Source organism: Nannospalax galili, unplaced genomic scaffold (assembly GCF_000622305.1).
Source record: "Nannospalax galili isolate Female #2095 unplaced genomic scaffold, S.galili_v1.0 scaffold63, whole genome shotgun sequence".
Lineage (NCBI taxonomy): Eukaryota > Metazoa > Chordata > Mammalia > Rodentia > Spalacidae > Nannospalax > Nannospalax galili.
In genome coordinates this window covers 5,750,746-5,771,410 of record NW_008355272.1, presented here as the reverse complement: position 1 = coordinate 5,771,410, position 20,665 = coordinate 5,750,746, and the positions used below count along the sequence as shown (strand labels likewise).

The 20,665-nt window shown below is 38.9% G+C and overlaps 1 protein-coding gene across 1 annotated transcript in view; it reads right to left on the bottom strand.

Moving 5' to 3' along the window:
* The window catches only part of Mctp2 (multiple C2 and transmembrane domain containing 2), a 235,108-nt gene that overhangs the window by 170,240 nt on the left and 44,203 nt on the right, over positions 1 to 20,665 (bottom strand). The window contains exon 2 of the mRNA XM_008852341.3: positions 199 to 730. Coding sequence (XP_008850563.1) covers positions 199 to 660 — 462 coding nt within the window. The 5' untranslated portion in view covers positions 661 to 730. The remainder of the gene's footprint in view (positions 1 to 198; positions 731 to 20,665) is intronic.

The following is a 20,665-nucleotide window of genomic DNA, read 5'->3' as shown; positions in this document are numbered from 1 at the left end:
TGAAATACATAGAGGTCAACCCTGAAACAAATGGGAACACCAGATGCAATCAATATTACATTAATTTAAATTCTTGTAAATGGCATTCTCTTCATCCAAGATAACCACAAAATAACTTCTACCCAAATTTTCCAAGGGCAATGAATGCACTTTACAAAAGATAAAAAGAAGCTGGAAAGTACCCAGGCCCGGTCTCACCTCTGGCTCTTCTGGTGCATCCCCTCCAATGGGAGGTCTGTGCAGATCCAGGATGCCCTGACTGGATGCCCTCCTCTCCTCTGCAGAAGCATAGGCCTCCTCCGAGTCGGTGTCCATCCCATGAAGATGGCTTGCTTCCTCCTGGCTCCAATCCAGTTCTTCCTCCGACTGCTTCAAGGAGCTGCTGCTACTCTTGGGCAGGATGCCTGCAGTGGACAAGCTGTTGGGCACCGAAGTATAGGAAGACTGGGGACCTGAGTAAGGTCGACCCTCAGAGGCCAAGGCCTCTGCCTCCAGGAGGTCAGGTACAGAGAGGCTGAGGCGCCGGTCCAGGTGATGCCTCATCCTTATGTCCAGGGGTTTGCTTGTTGTCTTTTTTGCCTTCTTCTTGCTCAAGTTAATTAACAATGGCTTGGTCCGCTGTTTTAATGAACCCCAGACAGATGGTTTATCCAGATCCATGCCTGCATAAAGAATGAAGAATCGACTCCTCAAAAGAGTGCACGTCTACTGAAAAATACGTCCTTGAGCCCTGTAAAGCAGAACACAAGGAGAGGACATGAGACTTTTGGCTGTCAGGGCAGCCCAGGGAGAAAGAGATAAAGAATGAAGAATCGACTCCTCAAAAGAGTGCACGTCTACTGAAAAATATGTCCTTGAGCCCTGTAAAGCAGAACACAAGGAGAGGACATAGACTTTTGGCTGTCAGGGCAGCCCAGGGAGAAAGAACTCAGAAAATTTACTCTTGATAAGTTAGTGAGAGGTGAAACTCTAAACTCATAACTTCCTCAAATACTGCAAAAAGAATTTTTAAATTTACTTTTAATTGATGTGAATGAGTTCTTTTCCTGTATGTATATAAGTGTACCCATGTGTACAAAGCCCCCAGAAGTCAGAAGAGGGCACCAGATCCCCGGGAACTGTAGTTACAGACAGTTGCTAACTGCCATGTGAAAGCTAAACTGTGGTCCTCTGCAAGAATAGCCAGTGTTCTTACCAGCTGAGCCATCTCTACAGTTCTGGAAAAAGCATTTTTAAGGAACAGAATTTTTAAGTTATGTTTAATCAGCAGTTATAGAAAAGTTAAAGTAATGAATGGTATTCTCAGTCTATGCTTTGTAGAAATATTACTTACTCTCCTAAAGGGAAATCAAATTTAAGCCATTTGTTCGAACAGTAACAGCCATCTACAGTATAAGCAAGGGAGAGCACCTACATAATTCTCTAAATTAAGAGTCAACAAGCATTTTCGGTACTGAGAAATTATTAAATATGTTAGATACTGTGGATCAGATTGATATATTCTTTTTGTTTTGTTGTTGTTTTTATTTTTGAGACAGGGTCTCCTTGTAGCCCCAACTGGCCTGGAACTCCCTATGTAGACCAGACTAGCCAAGATTTCACAGAGATCTGCCTTCCTTTGCCTACTGAGAGCTGGGATTAAAGGTGTGTGTCACCACTCCTAACAGACTGTTACATTTAAAACAGGCAGCAAGGAGTCACAAAACATGCCAATCTCTTGTCTAGATTGTTCTTTCCAGTACTCAAAATGTGCCATCTTCTTGTCTAGGGCTAGGTGTGTTGTTTGTGTGCATATATTCATGTGTGTGCACATGTGTATGTTTTTTGCATCCATGTGTGGACTACAAAGGTCAATATTAGACATTCCACTCAGTCATCTCCACTTTATTCTTAGAGACAGGGTCTTTCATTGAACCTAGAACTCACTAACTTAGCTAGGCTGGCTGACCTGCCAGTGAGCTCCAGGATGTCTCTGGTCTCTGCCTCATTAGCACTGGGACTACAATGTGTACTGCTGAACCTAGTTTTCACAAGGGTGCTGGTGGGAATGTGAACTCAGTTCCTCATGCTTGCACTTAACTGACTGAACCATCTCCCCAGCCTCTGTGCCTATATTTTGAAAGACAAAAGTGTGCTCATTTGAACTTGGAGTCTATCCAATAACTATGAATTTATATTCACTTGAGGGCGAGTAAAGACAAGTCTTTGTCAGAACAAGAGTGCCTTAACCAGAAGACTTGACAACATTTCCACAACGGAGACTTCCAGAAAGCAAGTTCAGAGGCTCATGCTAAGAAAGTGAGAACAAAGTCCCTCACACGGGGCATGTGGGTAAGGGCGGCTACAGAGACAGATGTGTAGCCTCACGGAGTGGAAAGCCATGGTGACTTAAGATGCAACAAATTATTCTCCGGAAATCAAATAAAAATCAAATCTGGAGGAATAACTCAATTTTATGTGCTGAATGATCTGTGATAACCTTTCCTGTGAATGACTGTAATCCAGTCCTGTGACCTAGCCTGGGCTTACTTTGCCACATTCGACTGAGGAATAAAAAAGCTGAGAGCCTAGGGTATAGGGAGTGTGTAAGCACAGTCTGAAAACTCCCGTTTTTCTATCACCTCCCATCTCTTCCGGACAAAGTACTTTAGTGCTGGAAAAACAATCTAGAAAGGCCACGAATGAGGCTTCATGTGACCACTAACCTGTTGAAGATCGGGACACTAATCTCTGCTACTATCCATCACTATAGGCAAAAGATTCTCCCAGGATGCATTTGATGTCTCCAGTATTAGAGAATAAATCCTTGAACTTTAGACACAGACTTCCTGGGTTCCAATTCTATTTTGCTACATGCTAACAGGGACCTAGGGAAAGTCATCTTGCTAAACCCATATTCTCAGTTCTCTAATAGGGATAAGATTACCTAAGGAGGCCAAGTGTGGTGGCACATACCCTTAATCCCAGCACTCCAGAGGCAGAGGCAGGCAGACCTCTGCGAGTTCAAGGTCAGCCTGTTCTACATAGTGAGCTCCAGGGAGCTACAGGAAGACCTTGTCTCAAAAAGATGAGAGAGAGGTGGGGGGAGATTACCTATGGAAACAGCATTCAAAGCTTCAGGAAAATTTGGGGGGACATTTGCAATGTGACAAGTATAAGGGGCCCAGAATACAGACTATAACCTTGAGAAATTTATCATAGGAATGAGTAACAAAACAACAATACAAGGGAAACATCTAAGCAGAAGAATTTATTCAAATCCACAGCAGTTACAGCCAGCTATGTTTCTTAACATAAGAAACATTCTGAACAATCCAAAACTTGAGGGAAAGGCTAAAGGAACAATTTAAAACAACTGAAAAGTCCTGATGCAGTGAAAGTCATTTATATGAGAACAGAGATGGAAATCAGCAACTCCTGAGCAAAACCAACGACCTTGAGGATTAGGAGCAACATAAATGCCAAGAGGTATCCAAACTCAGACACCAGCACATTGGGGGAGATAAAGGACATACGTGAAGATGATGCAAGTGGGAGCAGTAAGACCAGGGGGCATTACGCATTTCATGCAAATGCCAAGAGGTATCCAAACTCAGACACCAGCACATTGGGGGAGATAAAGGACGTACGTGAAGATGCAAGTGGGAGCAGTAAGACCAGGGGGCATTACGCATTTCATGCAAGCAATGAGAGACAGAGAGTGTTAGAGAGTGAGAGAGACAGACAGAGACAGTGAGAGAGACAGAGAGAGACAGAGAAACAGAAGCAGAGAAACAGAAACAGAGTGGGCAGGCATAGATAATATATAAGTTCAAACTCCTGGCCCAACAACATTTCTCAAAGAGACAAACAGACTGTGTAAGAGAGAAAAAGAATCAACAAGAAATTTTGTTTGAATATGTTATAATCAAACCTAATTCTTTGTATGCTGATTAAAATAAATTAAATCCAATATATATGATGAACCCAAGTCCCAAGAATCTGCCCTGCCATAAAACTTTCTGGTGAACACTGCAGAATCTAAGTCGTGAAAAGAAATCTGCACTCCTTGGTGTGGAAATCTACTTGTTTTGCAAAGAACTATGAGAGAAATCAAGCAATCACCCAAGGGAAAGGTTCAGAATTTTGTATCTAAAAAAATCAAGACACAAGCCATAAATTGCAAAAGGTTGGGAACTTGTCTCTGAAGAATGTGTTGCATGTGGGAAAACACTGCCATTATCCATGCAGTCAAACTGCCCTGTGCCAAGGAATAGTTTCTCGCTTTCGGGGAGCGTCAGGGAGATTGATGGAAATGGACAAATTAAGGACCATCACAACATTTTCAGAAGAAATTCTAGTTAGAAAGGAGGGATGTGCCTAACGCCACTGGAAACAATAGTTGTATCGTCTTTGGAAAAGAAAATACACTATTTTTTTTTCAAATCACCGTACAGTGAAATTGACATCGTTCTCCTTTGCTGCACAATTCTGTAGTTTTAACACACACATATATTTGTGTTTCCACAATCACAACAAGGATACAGAAGGGACTATATCTCTAAGCTATACTCTAGCAAGCCCTTACTCGGTCCTTCTATTAATCACTGATCTTTCTCCATCATTATACCTTTGTCTTCAAGCATCTCCTAAATGGGAACCCACAGCATGCAGGCTTTGGGGGCTGGCTTCTTTCACTCAGCACTCGGATCCTTGGAGCTGTTGCCCAGGCCAGTAGAGAATACACTCCCTCTTAATTGCCTAGAGCAGTACACCATCATTTACAAGAATCACAATCTCATCTATTAACACTTGAGGGGCATGAGGGCTCTTTCTGGTCTTAAGTTCTTTCAAATAAATCTGCTACCAATACTTGTGTAGAGGTAGGTATTTTTATAGACATATGTTTTCATTTCGCTGGGATAAGTGTCCAGTAGTGTCTTTGCTGAGGTGAGGGTAAGTGAAGGTTGAGGGTAAGTGAATTAAGGCATGTTTCCAGGGTGTCTGCATGTTTTGTTTTAATTTCCTACTAACAATTACAAGAATTTCACTTATCCTGCATCCACATTAACACTGGACATTGTCAGTGCTTTTTATTTTAATTGGGCATTCTTATTACAATGGCTGCAACATCAAGGTTTTTAATTTTCATGATCCTAATGGTATGTAATGCAGAAAAACATTTTGTGTGCATTTACTTGCTGCCTTATATGTACTTCACAGAACTATCTTTTGAAGACTTCTGCCCAATTGTATTTATTTTTATTTTATTTTATATGTATGTTTTGCCTCTGTGTATATAAGTGCACCATGTACATGAAATACCCAAAGAGGCCAGAAAAGGGTGTCGAATCCCCTGGAATTGGAGTTACGGATGCTTGTTAGCCACCATATGGGTGCTGGGAATCAAACACAAGTCCACTGGAAGAACAGCAAGTGTTCTAACCTGTGAGTCATCTCTCCAGCCCCATTTTGCCCCCGATTTTAAACATTGAGCTATTTGCTCTTTTATTCTTGGCCTATGAGAGTTTGTGATATTCTTTGGATACAAGTTCCCTGTTTAACACATAATTTGCAAATATTTGTCTCAGTTTTATAGCTTGTCTTTTCAGGCTGTTGATATCTTTTAGAGAAAAAAGTTCTTGATTATCAAGTTTTACCTTTTAAAAATTTGAAGTTTAATAAATCTTATGCAATGTACTCTTGGTATCATATTTAAGAACCCATTGTTTAATTCTAATACACAAAGGTTTTCTTCAGTGCTTTTTCCTAAGAGTTTTCCAGTTTTACATTTAGAGTTATGACTGTTTTAATAGAATTTCTGTATGACAGATTAGGTTCAGGTCAGAATTCACTTACTATACATGGATGGCAGCTTTTCCAACCCTGTTACTAGAAAATACTGTCCTTTCTCTGCTGAATTACCTAACACCCATCTGAATAATCGAATGCCGTATCTATGGGGGCTGTCCTGGACAGATTTTTCTGTTCACTGACCTGTGTATCCATCACTTTTCTACTACCATATTGCTTTGATGGACCAAGGTAGCATGATAGTCTTTCAATTACAGAATGTATCTCCTCTGAATTCGTTCTTTTCTAGATTTGCTTAGCTGTTCTGGTTTATGGTTGATATATACAAATTGTAAAAATAAGCTTGTTTAACTTTACAAAATTCCTGCTGCAATTTTTATTGTAACTATATTAAATCCAAAGCGTTTGGGAATTACTGAGGTGTTTAATATATTGCGCCCCCCCGAATATATGAAAATTGTAAGTCCTTCTGTTTATTGAAGTTTTCTTTGGTTTATTTCATCACCATTTTCTGGTTTTATCATACATATCCAATACATTTTATATTAGATTCATACATATATTTTTATTAGAGCTCGACTATGTGGAATTTTTTTATTTCCAAGTGTGTGTTGCTAGACAACAGAAGTAACCCCGAATGTTGTGCGTTAAAGTCAATCTTTTGAACTTCCTAAACATAATTTTCAGCTTTATAAGGTTCCTTTTGATCCTTTACATAGAAAGCAGTGTTGTCTATGAACAAAGATATTTCAATGCCTTTTTATTTGATAAAGACTTTCTTTTCCTTGCCTTATTGGGCTATGTAAAGGCTTCATACACTACCAATAAAATTGGAGAAAGCCCTTACATTATACTAATCTTTGAGAGAATGAATTCAACATTTCACTATTAATTTAATTGTTAGAAGTCTATGGATCTTACTGATTATTTGAAATGAAAAGCATTTGATGTCACTGATTTTCATTATTTTGTTTTTTGAACATTATACTTTTCTGATTTCTTATTATTTCTTTCTTTCTGGATATAGGCTTAATTTTCTTATTTCTTTTCTACTGGATATTATCTTATTTTTATTGTATTTAATTTTATTAAGGTGCTAGCTAAATTCAAAGTGTGGAAGGCCATAACCTATATTAGGTAAGATCTAGACAAACAATTGTTTTATCTACAAAACTTTATTGATTGTAGCCATACTCATTTGTTTATGGTTGGCCATTGCTGTCTTTGCACTACAGTGGCAGAATTTCATACTTACAAATGGTTCACAAAGCCCAGTAAGTACTATCTGGTCATTTACAAAGACGGTTTGCTAAAGACTGGCTTGGCTTATTGACAGTGTTTTCTTCACTTTAAAAATAAGTTTTGGTTAGAGGTGGTGGCACACACCTTTAAATCCAGCACTCAGGAGGCAGAGGCAGGTGGATCTCTATGAGACTGAGACTTATTGTTGGGATGGTCTACAGAGTAAGCTTGAGGTCAGCTGAGGAGATACATGGTAACACCTTATCTAAAACAAGCACCACAGCAAACAAGTTTGGATTAGCCTCTGATTTTGTATCACTAATCACATAGATTAGTGCAGCTCTTGACTTCATTTGAGAAGTTTGTACAGCTGGCTAGTAGTCAATGTGGGAACTCACAACTGGTCAAAGTGCAAAGAATAACTATCTGTGGAATATTCAGCTACAAATGAGACATCTATATCACATGTTCTCCCTCAAGGTTCATGGAGCATCTTAGAAGAGGGGAGCCAGAGACTGGGGAGGAGCAGACAGTAGCATTGTCTTCTGGACATAACAATACCACTGTACTCATGAATTATAGTGGCTGTGGTTGCCCACACAAGACCTGCAAAAGATCAAGCCAGTCAACATTCCAGCATCAAGGGGGGAAGAGGCTCAGTAGGCCCCATCCCTAGTTGAGTAGCCACTGAAAGCTGATGGCTTCTTGGGGAGGGAGAGCCAGTTTTCCTTAAGGGTGTGGCCCCTGATGGGTGGACCATACTCCAATGGATGGCCCCACATCAGTGCCTATATGGGCAGTACAAATTGCTCTCTGTGGGTTGTTAAAAAAAAAAAAAAAAAGAGCTGGGCACCTTTAACCCCAGTCCTCAGAGGCAGGCGGATCTCTGTGAATTCAAGGCCAGCCTGGTCTACATAGTGAGTTTCAGGACAGCTGGGGCTACAGGGAGACCCTGTCTCAAAAAGAAAAAAAAAAAAAAAAAAAAAAAAAAAAGAAAAAAAATGGGAGGAAGTTGGAGTGAATACAGATGAAGTCAGAGGGTAGATTGGGGATAAATATGATAAAAATATATTGTATTCATGTGTAACATGCTCAAATAATTAATAAAAATATTATATTCAAAAAGCACTTAGGAGGCAGAGGCAGTGGATCTCTGTGAGATCCAGGACAGCTCGGGCTACAGGGAGAGCCTGTCTAAAAGTAAAACCAGACAAAAGTTAGGCTCTAATTAAGGCCATATATAACTTCCTCCATAAATGATACGTTGTGGTTTTATTTTCATCCAGTTAAAACATTTTCTAATTTACCTTATCTTTTAATCATGTGGAATTATCCCACAGTTTCACTTTCATTATTTTTTTTCTAGAAACTTCCTTTTTATTCAAGTGTGTTTCTAATTTCTACTCTGGACACTTTGCATACATAATTTTATTGAATTCTACATTTGATGCCATTGTGACTAGAAAACATACTTTATATAGGATCAATAATAAATATATTAATGTTTGACATCAAGTCAGGCTGTGGTCTGCCTTGGTGAGCATTGTATTCACACTCAAGGAGAAGGAGCATGGTATACTGCTGGGAGGGCTGTATCAGTGACCATTCCATGCAGTCCCTTGAGGCTCTTCTACACCCTCCTTTAACCTAGGCCTTTTATGCTTTGAAATTACAAATAGAATGTACATTAAAAATTAGGGATTTGTGCCTGATAGGGATCCTTTTCTTCTCAATGTATATTTTTATTGGATTTTTGTGGATTTTATACAATGCACTCTATTATTTAGACCTCCCCTACCTACACCTCCCATAGACCACCCACAGGATTTCAGACATTCTGTCTTATATTTTAAAATCTGTAAAGTCAGCTGTACCCAGCTGTCTCTTGGTTTGCATTCATCCACTAGGGTCTAGTCAGCCTATCTAGAGTCACACCTTTAATGAGGATAAACTCCCCTTCACCCAGCAGTGATCAGCTGCCAATAGTTCCTTGGCTAAGGTTGGCACCTCCTGCCCATTTTCCCAGGTCTATGCTGGTTTTTATCTGATTGAGCTTACATGGATCTTGTGCATGCTGACACTGTTCCTGTAAGTTCATATGAGCAAGTCCACGGGAGCCTGATAGATTCGTTTCCTTATGGTCATGTACCACCCCTGGCTCTTACAATCTTTCCACCCCCTCCTCAGCAATGGTCCTTGAGCCACAGGAGGGTAAGGTTTAATATAATATAGGAGTCCTATCGAGGGACTGCACTGTGCAGTCTCTTATTCTCTACATTTTACCCAGTTGTGGCCTTCTGTGTTCCTCAACCTCTGTTGCATTGGCTGATGAGAGTTGAAAGATAGATTCGTACTCTATCTACCACTTGTTCCATCATATTCTGTGAGCCTTAGGGCTAGAGGTTCCATTGTTGATGTCACTTAGGGTTGGGCATTTCACAGACACTTATTCTCTGTGTGTGACCAGTTGTGGAACTCTCTACTAGACTCCATCACTTGCAAAATATGCTTCTTTGATCAGTAGTAACTGGGATATCTGTATACAAGGATTTGGTGCCAAGATCCACAAATGAAAGAGAATGTAAGAAACTTGTTCTATTGAGTCTCTTACTTCACTTAGTATAACAGTTTCTATTTCCTACCATTTACCTGCAAATTTCATGACTTAGGCTTTCTTTATTGCTGAGTAGAACTCCATTGTACAAATGTACATTTTCATTATCCATTTTGATGGGAATCCTTTAATCAATGCACAAAGTCTTTCCTTATCCTTGATCATTTCCATTGACCTAAAGTCTACTTTGTCTGGTTTTAATATTGTCACTGGAGATTTATTTTGATTTGTACTTGTGTGCTATTTTTCCAACTTTTTGTCTTTGTTATCTATATCATTATAAAAAACACACAAGGCTTTTAGTTTTTTAAAAAAAACTCTCATCTAACAATCTCTACTTTTTAGTTGCTTTGTTTAGATCATTTACATTTAACATAATAACCAATATAGTTTGTCATTTTATTATTTCCTGATAATTTTTCCCATGGGCATATAGTCATCATATATGGCACTGGCTTATAGAAGTACATTTTCATAAAAGATGTACTTCGTTCTGAGCATATTTCCTACCCAAACCTCCATCTCTCCCCTTTCTTTCTCCTTCCTCCACCCTGTTAGTCTCCTCTGCTGACAGACTGCTTCATTTCTATCTCATGTCGTGAGTGTGTGTGTGTGTGTGTGTGTGTGTGTGTGTGTGTGTGTGGTTTTACGCATCTTTATAAAATCTAGGAACTTCAAAAGAGAGAAAATATTCAAGATTTGTCTTTGTGAGACTGACTTAATTCAGTTACCATGATTATGTTCAGCTTCATTCATTTTCCTGCCATTATATAATTGTTCGTCTTTATAGCTAAAAGCAATGCCACATCTTCTTTGTCTACTCCTCTGCAGGTGGACGAATACATTGGTTCCATAACCTAGCTATTGTGAACAGTGCTTCTACAACCACTGATGTGCATTGACTTGGAACCTCTAAATAAATACCCCAAAATGGAACAGCTGGTCATATGGTAGATCTACTTTTACTTTTTTTGTTGTTGTTTTGTTTTTGAGGAGCCTCCAGACTGCAATAGTTCACATTCCTACCTGCAGTGTATAATGATTCTCATTTGTCCAAATTCTCACTAGCCTTTGTAATTAGTTTGCTTAATGACAGCCCTTCTGGCTGTGGTAAAATGGAATTTCAAAGGAGTTTAATTTTTACTTCGCTGAGGACTAGTGAGTTTGATTTTTTTTTCACATGGTTATTGCCCATTTGTACTTCAACTGCTAAGAATGCTCCTTCACGCACTTATTTATTGGGTTGTTTGACTTCTTGCTAAAATCAGTGTATTATTATGGGGATTATTATGAGACACATACAGGGGGTAGGAGAGAGACACACAGGGAGAGAGAAAGACAGAGACAGAGACAGAGACAGAGAGAGACAGAGAGAGACGATTTTCCAAAGTTGTTTCTCAACTTCCACTTCTACCATAGGATTCTGGATCAAATTCAGGCTGTTTGGTTTGCAAGGCAAAGTCCTTCATCCTGCTGAGCCATCTCACCAACACTTCTTGGGTTTTTGAATACTCTGTACTCTATGTAGTCTTGATATTTATACTTTGTCTAACATACAGTTAGAAAGATTTTTTTCTCCCATAATAGGTCAATCAGATCCAAATTATGTTAATTTTCCCTTTTCTGAGCATATCTTTATTTCAACTTTCTTTCCTGCAAGCTATTTTAAGCTTAGCATGGCATTTGGCACTTATGTTTGAGTACTTTTAAAATGCTTTCTGATGTGAAATCTCAGTTATCATACTCTTTGCTATCCTTCTAGCTGATTTTGTTGTTAACTAAACAAGGCAGAAAACGTTGGGGCCACAATCACACATGAATGAAGTTTGAGAAGAGTCCTTTTCTTTTGGTTCAGCTAAGACTCAGGAGAAATTGGCAAAGACCCAGCCAAGTCACTGAGCTACTTAGCCTCATTCTCTTAGGCACATACTTGACTTATTATGAATAGAGCACACTAGAAGGCTATGGGTCTCTCCCTCCCCTTGTGGATCATTGGCCACCAACCCACGAGAACAAAGGGAGCAGAAGCAATGAAAGGGTTCAGGATGGCCAGTGAGCATGATGAAAAGACTTTCTGGGGAGGCAGATTCAGTGATACAGCTCCAGGTTCAGTGATACAGCTCCAGATTCAATGATACAGCTCCAGATTCAGTGAAACAGCTCCCTTTATTCAGTGGGGTTAGGGAAAATATAGTGTGGAGGCAGCAGCCAAAGCTTCAGCTGATAGGTGCTCATAGTATGCTTTATTTACTTGTGGTAGGGGGATCCTATCATCCTACTATAGGGCAATGACTAATTATCATATAGAAAAAACTGGGGGCAGTTTTATTGCAAGTAACTATGCCAAAGGTCATGTTCTAAATAAGGTCAGGCATCCGTGCTTGGCGGCAATTTCCAGGTAAGTCAGGCAGAGAGCAGGAGGCCCCCCGCTGAGAAAAGGAGTCCTTCCATATAGGGCTGAGCTCCTTAGAGCTATCCAGACATGGAGGACTACAACCTTAGCAGCAGGGTCCCCCAACAGAAGGCATTTGTGTCCAGAGTCTTTCCATCTCCCTTATACCGTTAAACTTATCATGCTCAGAAATGTGTCCACAACCAAGTGTGTTTTCCTATATGAAAATATGTACAATCCCTAAATAAATATCCTTATTCCCTTTATTTGAGAAGGATACTGATTTGCAGGTCCTGCTCATGTTATGTTTATTCACAATAAGTAACAAATCTTCCTCCATCCTCTTAATTCCTGGTTGTGACCTGGTTTGTACTAAGCAAGGTGTGAACTTGATGTACTCAGCTCTTCTTTCTAAGATTTTGTTTTAACTTGTCTTCAGTTTAGCAGTATATGGTTTGCCTAGGTATGAGTTTATATTGGTCCCAATAACTGTTAGCTTAGCTTCTTTTTATTTATTGTTTTTTTAATTTTTCATGTGTATGTGTGTATTGCCTCCGTGTAGGTAAGTGCACCTGTGTCATACAATACCCACAGAGGACAAAAGAGGCTGTCGGATTCCCTGGAACTGGAGTTACAGGGGGTTGTTAGCTGCCATGTGGGTGCTGGGATTTGAACAAGGGTCTTCTGCAAGAACAGTGTTCTTAACCGCTGTGAGCCATTTCTCCAGCCCCAGCTTAGGTTTTTAAATACAGAACTATATTGTCTGTGGCTACACATGTTTCTTGTAACTTTCCCAGAGTTGCTTCCTTGAACATACTTCTTCAGCCCACTCTCGCCTTCTCTTTGAGTAATCACGGAATAGATATTACCTTCTATTATTTCCCAAATCCACACATCTTTGTCATTTTTCAGTCTTTTCTCTATCACTGCCATTGTGAGATTCAATTCATACACTGAGATTTGTTGAATATTTTTTGGAGGGAGAATGGCTACAGAAGGCTATTTGTCTTCCAGTTTGAACATTTTCATTTGGTTCTACGTCTTGTCCAGTATTTTCTTGTTGATAGGTCCTCCCATCTAATACCAACCAGGCCCAACCCATTTATCATCCAAGAACAGATAAGAGTGGGTGTGTTCAGGATCACATGGCTGGAGAGTTGTTGGTATTTTCTCTCTTAGCATTTATTTCAGAATTTGTGATTATTCACTTAAAGCATTTTATAGCATCTGTTTTGAAGTCATATTTTCATTGTCATCTGTTATAAGCCTTTTCCCATGTGTATCAAAACTTTTGCGGCTCTTCCTATATCAATATGAATTGAATCTGGGAGATTCTAACTGTTCTCTTATGAAAGCCTGTTCCTTATTTGAATCTGGCAAATGTTGATTATGTTTTAGGAGGCTAGTCAGCTTCTGTTCATAAATTCTAGGCGATGTTATACTTCAAAAACTAGGCAATTCCGTTTTAGATGTGTCTTCAATGTATGCCAGTCTATGACTGGATGGGCTCTATGGAGAGGCTCTATTCCCAGTACAGGAGGTAAATTAATGAGAATCAGATCCATGCATGTGTCAATTGCAGGTGAGTTCAAGGGTTCACAAACAATTCTGGGGATTGTTTTCCAAGCCCTACATATTAAGCTAGGTACCCTGATCATTCTAGTATCCTGGAACTCTTCCCTTTAGTACTCCAACAGAAACCTCCACTTCTACAATCATACCAGAGTAGGAGGAAGATAGAGCTTCAAAGAGAAATAAGGCCAGTGAGATGGGTCAGCCAATAGAGGTGCCTGCTTGCAGGTCTGATGACCTGAGTTTGATCCTTGGATCCCACAGGTAGCAGGAGAAGATCAACTTCCAAGAGAGCTGTCCTTGGACCACCACAAGACCATCATGGCACACAAGAACATGCATGCACACACATGCATACACACACACAATAAATGAATAAACAAAAATTTTGAAGATAAATAAGGCAATTATTTAGCTCCAAAATCCACAGCTTTACCAAATAGAAAAGACATTACCCTAACTTATCTTTTTTTCTTGTATAACTTCCTCTTGTCAACCACATCAGCTGCCATCAACTCTAGCTGTTGGGGAGCTGAATTATGACAAAATCAAGAAAAAAAGCTACCCAAAATATGAGGCTAACTTCCTTCTCTCTGAACTCTAGGGTTCCTCTTTTCTTCTTCTTGAGCTACACCCAGAGGGTGTCTCAGGAACTCCCTCTATTTACAACCCATTCACTCCTGGATTTCCTGTTGCATGGCTTCCCACTGGGAGAATGATTCACTTTAACCATACCAAGGTCTGGGCCAATCTTACATTGGAGGTGTAAGCAGCAAAAACAGGTAGTGATCTGAACAGCAAAAGGCAAACCAGTAAGCCACAGAAAATATTTCTCTTCAGTGAAGCTGTCACTCTAAGCGGAACTTCTAAGCCAAGGATTTTTTTTAACCTTTTGACTTGTCTTCTAAATTATCCTTGTTTTTCAGTACTCTGCTGTCATCATGGCAGTGAGTTGTTTGGGGGAAAAAATCTCTAGTTCAGAGGTATCTCCGCTCTGGTGTTGCTCCCTTATCTACCTGCTGAATTTTAGTTTATTCCATCTTATCTGGAAACAGAACTATTTATGTTTTGCAAAATAGCAGTCTGTCCATAATTTCCTCAATTCTGTAAACAGAACAGAACCAAATATATTGAATTATAAGCATACAAAAAGAAATGTGGTCTTAAAGGTATATTGCTAACTTTGGTCACTTTTATGACTAAAACTCCTACATTACACAGTGTATAATCCAGAATAAAGGAAAACTTAAAGAATAAACTCAAAAAAGAAATACATGTGAATAAAAGCCTAGTGATATAAAGCCAACTACTTCAATATTGGATATATTCTATTTTTCATCTCTCAAAAGATATTTAAAAACAAGTTAAAAAATACATGATTTTCTATGAAGACATAAGTTGAAAAGCTATTGTTATAACTACCCAGAGGACTACAGATTTAAAATGTAGCCTGCCTAAAATGTTAACATGACTGTCAACAATTGTTTACAAATAAATTACAGAGTAATTTATTCTGAATACTCCAAAAGATGATAAACGTGATCATTTTACTTTGTACATGGAAATATCAGACTGTACCCAACAAATGCAATTACTATACATCAACTATAAAAAAATGTATTAAAACTTGAAGGTGGGTTCGGACCTCCATTGGGGTAGCTGCTCAGAGCTCAGCAGACCGAAACTTTATGAAAACATACCTCACATTGGCAAAACAACAGCATCAGAAGTTTTGCCTTTTTACAAAGCACAATGCCACTGATACCCTGACTAAAACCTCAGCTTTCATTTAATGAGCAAAAATGTCTCGTGTCTTTCTAAGCCACTAAGGTCAAGGCAAGCTTTTCACAGGAAACAACCCAAGCAAAGGACCCTAATGGAGGTTTCATCTATTATGGTTTGAGACATCGGCTGGGAGCAATTGCCCAAATGGAAGAGACAAACGAAGCTCCTAAGTGTCTGATTGTACCTATACCACAACACTAGCTGAATCAGAACCGCAAAGAAGGAAGGAAGGTCTCAGAGTGACAGCAGTAATTTTCCCATGAGCTTATCAGAGCTGGTCAGTTACAAGGACCCAAGCTGTGCTTCTCAAAGTTTCTCTGTATCATCAACAGAAAAAGGTCTGCTTTTACAAAATAAATATGAATTCATATGACAGCACAGCAATCAATGTATTCAAGTGTTTGTTTGCTGGTTTGGTTTTAATCAATCTCCACCTCCAATTCTTGCAGAGTGGGAAGAGCTAAGTAATGACACAATTTGGAGTATTTTTAATGGAAAACGGGAAAATGAAGAGAGAGGTCTATACAAAGAATACCCAGTACTGACAGTTTCTGGAGACTTTCCAATTCTCAACAGGTAGTCAAAGTCTATTCACTCAATCTGAGAGTGCAATTACAAATTTTCCATGACCTATAGTTTACTTTGTGTGTAGACAGATAAAGACAGTTTAAAAAGCTAAGAAATCACTTACAATCGCATCAAGTATCACAAGTTTCCTTTCTTACCTCACTGCTCTTTGTTTGTTTGTTTGTCTGGTTGGTTGGTTGGTTGGTTGGTTGGTTAATTGGTTGGTTGGTTGGTTTGAGACAAAATGCTTGTTGGTATCCAACAGGATCAGATGCTGTGAAGTACTCTGCATGAATTAAATAAATATAAAATAAGTGAGCTTTATCACTATATCATCTGCCTTAATGGAGGTCTGATTCGATCTTTCCTGATTCTCCTTGCTTTAAGTAGTTTTAGAAGTCTATGGTTTACATATCACCCTGCTGGTTTTCAATCATTTCACCTTAGTAATTTTCAAAGCCTGGACCTATGAGTTACAGTCAAATATTCCCAGCATTGATCATGTACTCCCACATGATCTGCTGCTGCTCTCATTTTATACTTGATTTTCTTTGGTTGCATTTGATATCATACAAATATGCATGCAATATTATATAACATGCACAGGCACTAGTGACAACTCATGAAATAAAAATAATTATATTTATATACATGATAATTCTCCCAAAACACAATGCTAAAGGCAACAATGGTACTAACATTGTATTTACTACAAGTCATGTATTTGATTAGATATTATTCAGATATATTTACATAGTACCATGTTTCATGATGATCAATTCTGCTCCTGAGCTTTATTCAAGTGGCATATTAATATATAATATGAATGTTACACACAATGATTAATGTAGCTTTGTTAACAGCATTTTAAAGTTGTATAGTATTTCACAGTGAGAAAATCTATAACTTATTAATGCTCTTCCAAATGGGAACTTAGGATTTTTACTGCCTTTTACCACTACAGAGATTTAAAGACAATTCTTAAACTTTCTGATTTTAGTTTCTCCCAGAGTCTTTTTTTTTTAACTTTTACAAAAAAGTTTACTGAAAATTTCATACATGCACATAAGGTGTTTTGATCAAATCCATGTCCACTCCTTCACTTCCAACAACTCCCATATCTCCCCATCATTTTTCCTTTTTTTTCTTCTTTCAATTATTTATTTTTATGGAAATTGTGGGTACTCTAACATTCCCCCTCTGAAGAGGTAACCCTAAAATCTTTTAAGGATTAGATACCAGCTCCCAAACACTTTTAACCTTTCTGGCCTTTGGAACAGAGTATGTTGCTAACAGTCCCAAGGACATTTTGACTTTTGGCCAAGAAACTAGCTACTTTTCTTTGGGGTCTTTTTACACTAACTGCCTAGCCACTTCCTAACTCCTATTCTTATCACGCCATTCTCTGAAGGGGTTATACAAATTGCCAATAGGGAATAGGGACGCTGACAGCTCTGGCTTCTTCCATGCTGAACAGGGACGCAGGGTAAGGCAACTGGAGTACCCCTTCAGTGGGTCTATCTAAAAGACTCCCATATTGCATAACTGTTGTCTCTAAGGGGAAAAGAAAGTCCATGAATCATGAATAGGAGATATAAAGGAGAAGTAAAGGCAAGAGCAATTAGCATTACAAGTTCTAGACAGGGAACTAGAAAAAAGCCCAAACAGGAAAATTTTCAAATGTTCATATGAAAGTCCATTGGAGTTTCTTGACAAGGACTTCCAAAAGCATCCCTCTATTGGGTTCCTCCTCATTTTTCTTTTGTCTTCCAAAGCTGGACTCTAGAGTAATGGATTCAGGATTTGCTTTCAGGTATTTTGATAGCTGTTAGAATGGTTAGAATCAGTGTCAGTTCTCTCTCAAAGGCCTAGAGATTATTGATTGGTTGCTGAGGTGTATGTATGACCTGAGGGTATGCACACTGGATAGCCTTTACCCAGCATGGGTCATGCTGTCTCTTCCTAGGAGAGTCTTTTAATTCATTATTGTGTATGCACATGATATGTGTATATGTGTGAGTGCCTGTGTGTGTGTGCCTGTGTGTGTGGGGGGTGTCAGAGGACAATTTTGTGGAGCCAGTTCTCTCCTTCCATCTTTGTGTCAGTTCTCAGGATCAAATTTAGGTACCCAACCTTGTATGGAAAGAGCTTTACCTACTGATTCATGTCACTGACCCACTCTCAGAATTTTGAAATCAAGTATGGTCGACTAATTAGTGATTGAAAATGGGTGAAAGCATTCAGTGGCTGTTCTACTTTGCTTCTGTTACTGTAAAAACACTAACCAACAGCAACTTGTGGGAGGTGGGAAGCATTTAATTCAGCTTACAAAATATAATCCATCATCAAAGTATGCCAGGGCAGGAGTTCAAGCAGAAACTAGAGGCAGAAACTGTAGCAGACACCATGGCTTGCTTCCCCTAGCCTATTCAGACAACCCTCTATATAGCCCAAGTCCAACTGCCCAGGGATGGCAACACCCACAGTGGGCCTGGCCTTCCTGCATCAGTTAGCATTTTTAAAAATGTCTCACAGAAAGGGCCACAGGTCAGTCTGATGGAAGCAGTTCCTTAACTTAGAATCTTTTCCAAGATGAATCTAAAGTTGACAAAAACAAACCAAGTAACCAGCACAGTTGCTCTAAGGGTAACGGCAGGGGATCTAACTCTATAGCTCCCAGTTGGTGTATGCATATTACAGACTTGAAAACTACTCCATGGGAGAGGCGTCTCTTGTCCTGTTTACCAACAGAACCATTGAGAAACAGGACTCAGGAGGAGAATTCTTGGGGTGTAGGTTGAGTGCATCCTAAACTTGACTAGCCAGATATTGCCAAACTGTTCCCCAGTGTAGGTATATTAAAATACTGACAGCCATGGATTCCCATTGTGCAACATCTTTACCTGAAAGAATTTAGATTTGCCTATCTGAGGTTGTGAAAAGAGATCCAATAATTACCTTTATAAAATTCTCCCTCTGTGTATCTGTCTCTCTGTATGTTTCAGTCTCTCTGTGTATCTCTTTATCTCTCTCTTACACACACAGACACAGACACACACACACACACACACACACACTCCCATTTTGGGTGTGTACTGAGGAATTTGAAACTATACTCACCAAAAAAAATGTCACAGGTATACCCTCATGGGATTTCTTGGAAAAGCTCTAAAGTTTGGATTTTCACTAGTCACTGTAATCTAAATTCTTTGTTTATGGTTTCAGATGTAATTTCATTTTTTATTCATGTAGATGATCAAATTTCAAAGCATCTTCTATTACAAAGGCCTAACCAATTCCCAGTGGCCTGCAATAGCTTTTTTCACGTAAAAAATTCCCAGGCCTATAGTCTATACTTACATCAGACATGCACTAATTCTTGCTATAGGTTTAAAGTTTAGTGTCAATGTGGGTAAGTCATCTGCCATGCCATGGTTCTTTTTTTTTTTTTTTTCCTTTTTCATGAAATTGTAGCATCCCTGTGTTTAGTAGCCTACTCACACATAAAAACAAATTAGTCCAAAGTCACGCCACAACTCATAATTTTCTTATCTCCCTAGCCACAAATACAATTACTCTCTGAGTATCGTTTTCATAATAGGTTAAAGTAATTTTAGGTTTATTGATAAATCAGGCAGAAAGTGTAAAGCAGAATGAACCCACATACCTCCTCATTCTCTTTCCCCACAATCCAGTCTCCTTTATTATTTTTTCTATCTTTTTCCCATTTTTATTGAGTTATATTCATTGAACATAGTGTTGGATTTCATATAGATAGTTTCTTTCAAGTATGTCATGTACTTTGATTATATTCATCACCCTTTTCTCCCCCAACTCTAAGTCCCTCTGCTCTCTCCCCTTTTCCCAAGTCTCATCTTTCTGCTAGTCTTCCTTCTGCTTTAATGTCATATGTATATAAATGTACTAATGGTTCTATGGGGATGTAGCACAGTTGGAAGAATGTTTGCCTAGTGTTCACAAAGCACTGGGTTCAATTCCCAATGGGACACAAATAAGGCATGTGGCACATACCTATAATCCCAGCACTCAGGAGGTAGAATAACATGTGGACTTATGTATCGACACCTTTAATAACAGCACTTGGGAGGCAGAGGCAGGCCGATCTCTGTGAGTTTGAGGCCAGCCTGGTCTACATAGTGAGTGTCAGGCCAGCTGGAGCTTCAGGGAGACACTGCTACAAAAAGACCAAAAAAAAGAAAAAAAAAGAAAAAAAAAAAACGGGAATTCTGGAACCTACAAATGAGTGAAAACATGGGATTTGTCTTTTGGTATATGACTTATTTTACTTATCATGATGAATTCCAGCTCTATCCCTTTGCCAGCAAAAGGAATAAAAATTGGTCCAGCCACTATAAAACTACCATGTGATCCAACCATACCATGTCTGGATATATACTGAATCACTCTAATCCAACATAACATAGAAATGCCTGCATATATGTGTTTAATGCAGTACTATTCACAATAGCTAAGTTGTAGAATCTGTTTAGAGGTCCATAAGCTGGTAAACAGATAAAGAAAATATGGTATGTATGCACAATGGAGTTTTATTCAACTATAAAAAAGAATGAAATTACATCATTCAATGGAAAATGGATGAGCTATATCATGATATTAAGGTAAACAAACCATGTATATATTGTATTAGTGTGGTTACTTCTGTTTCAATTGGTGAACCA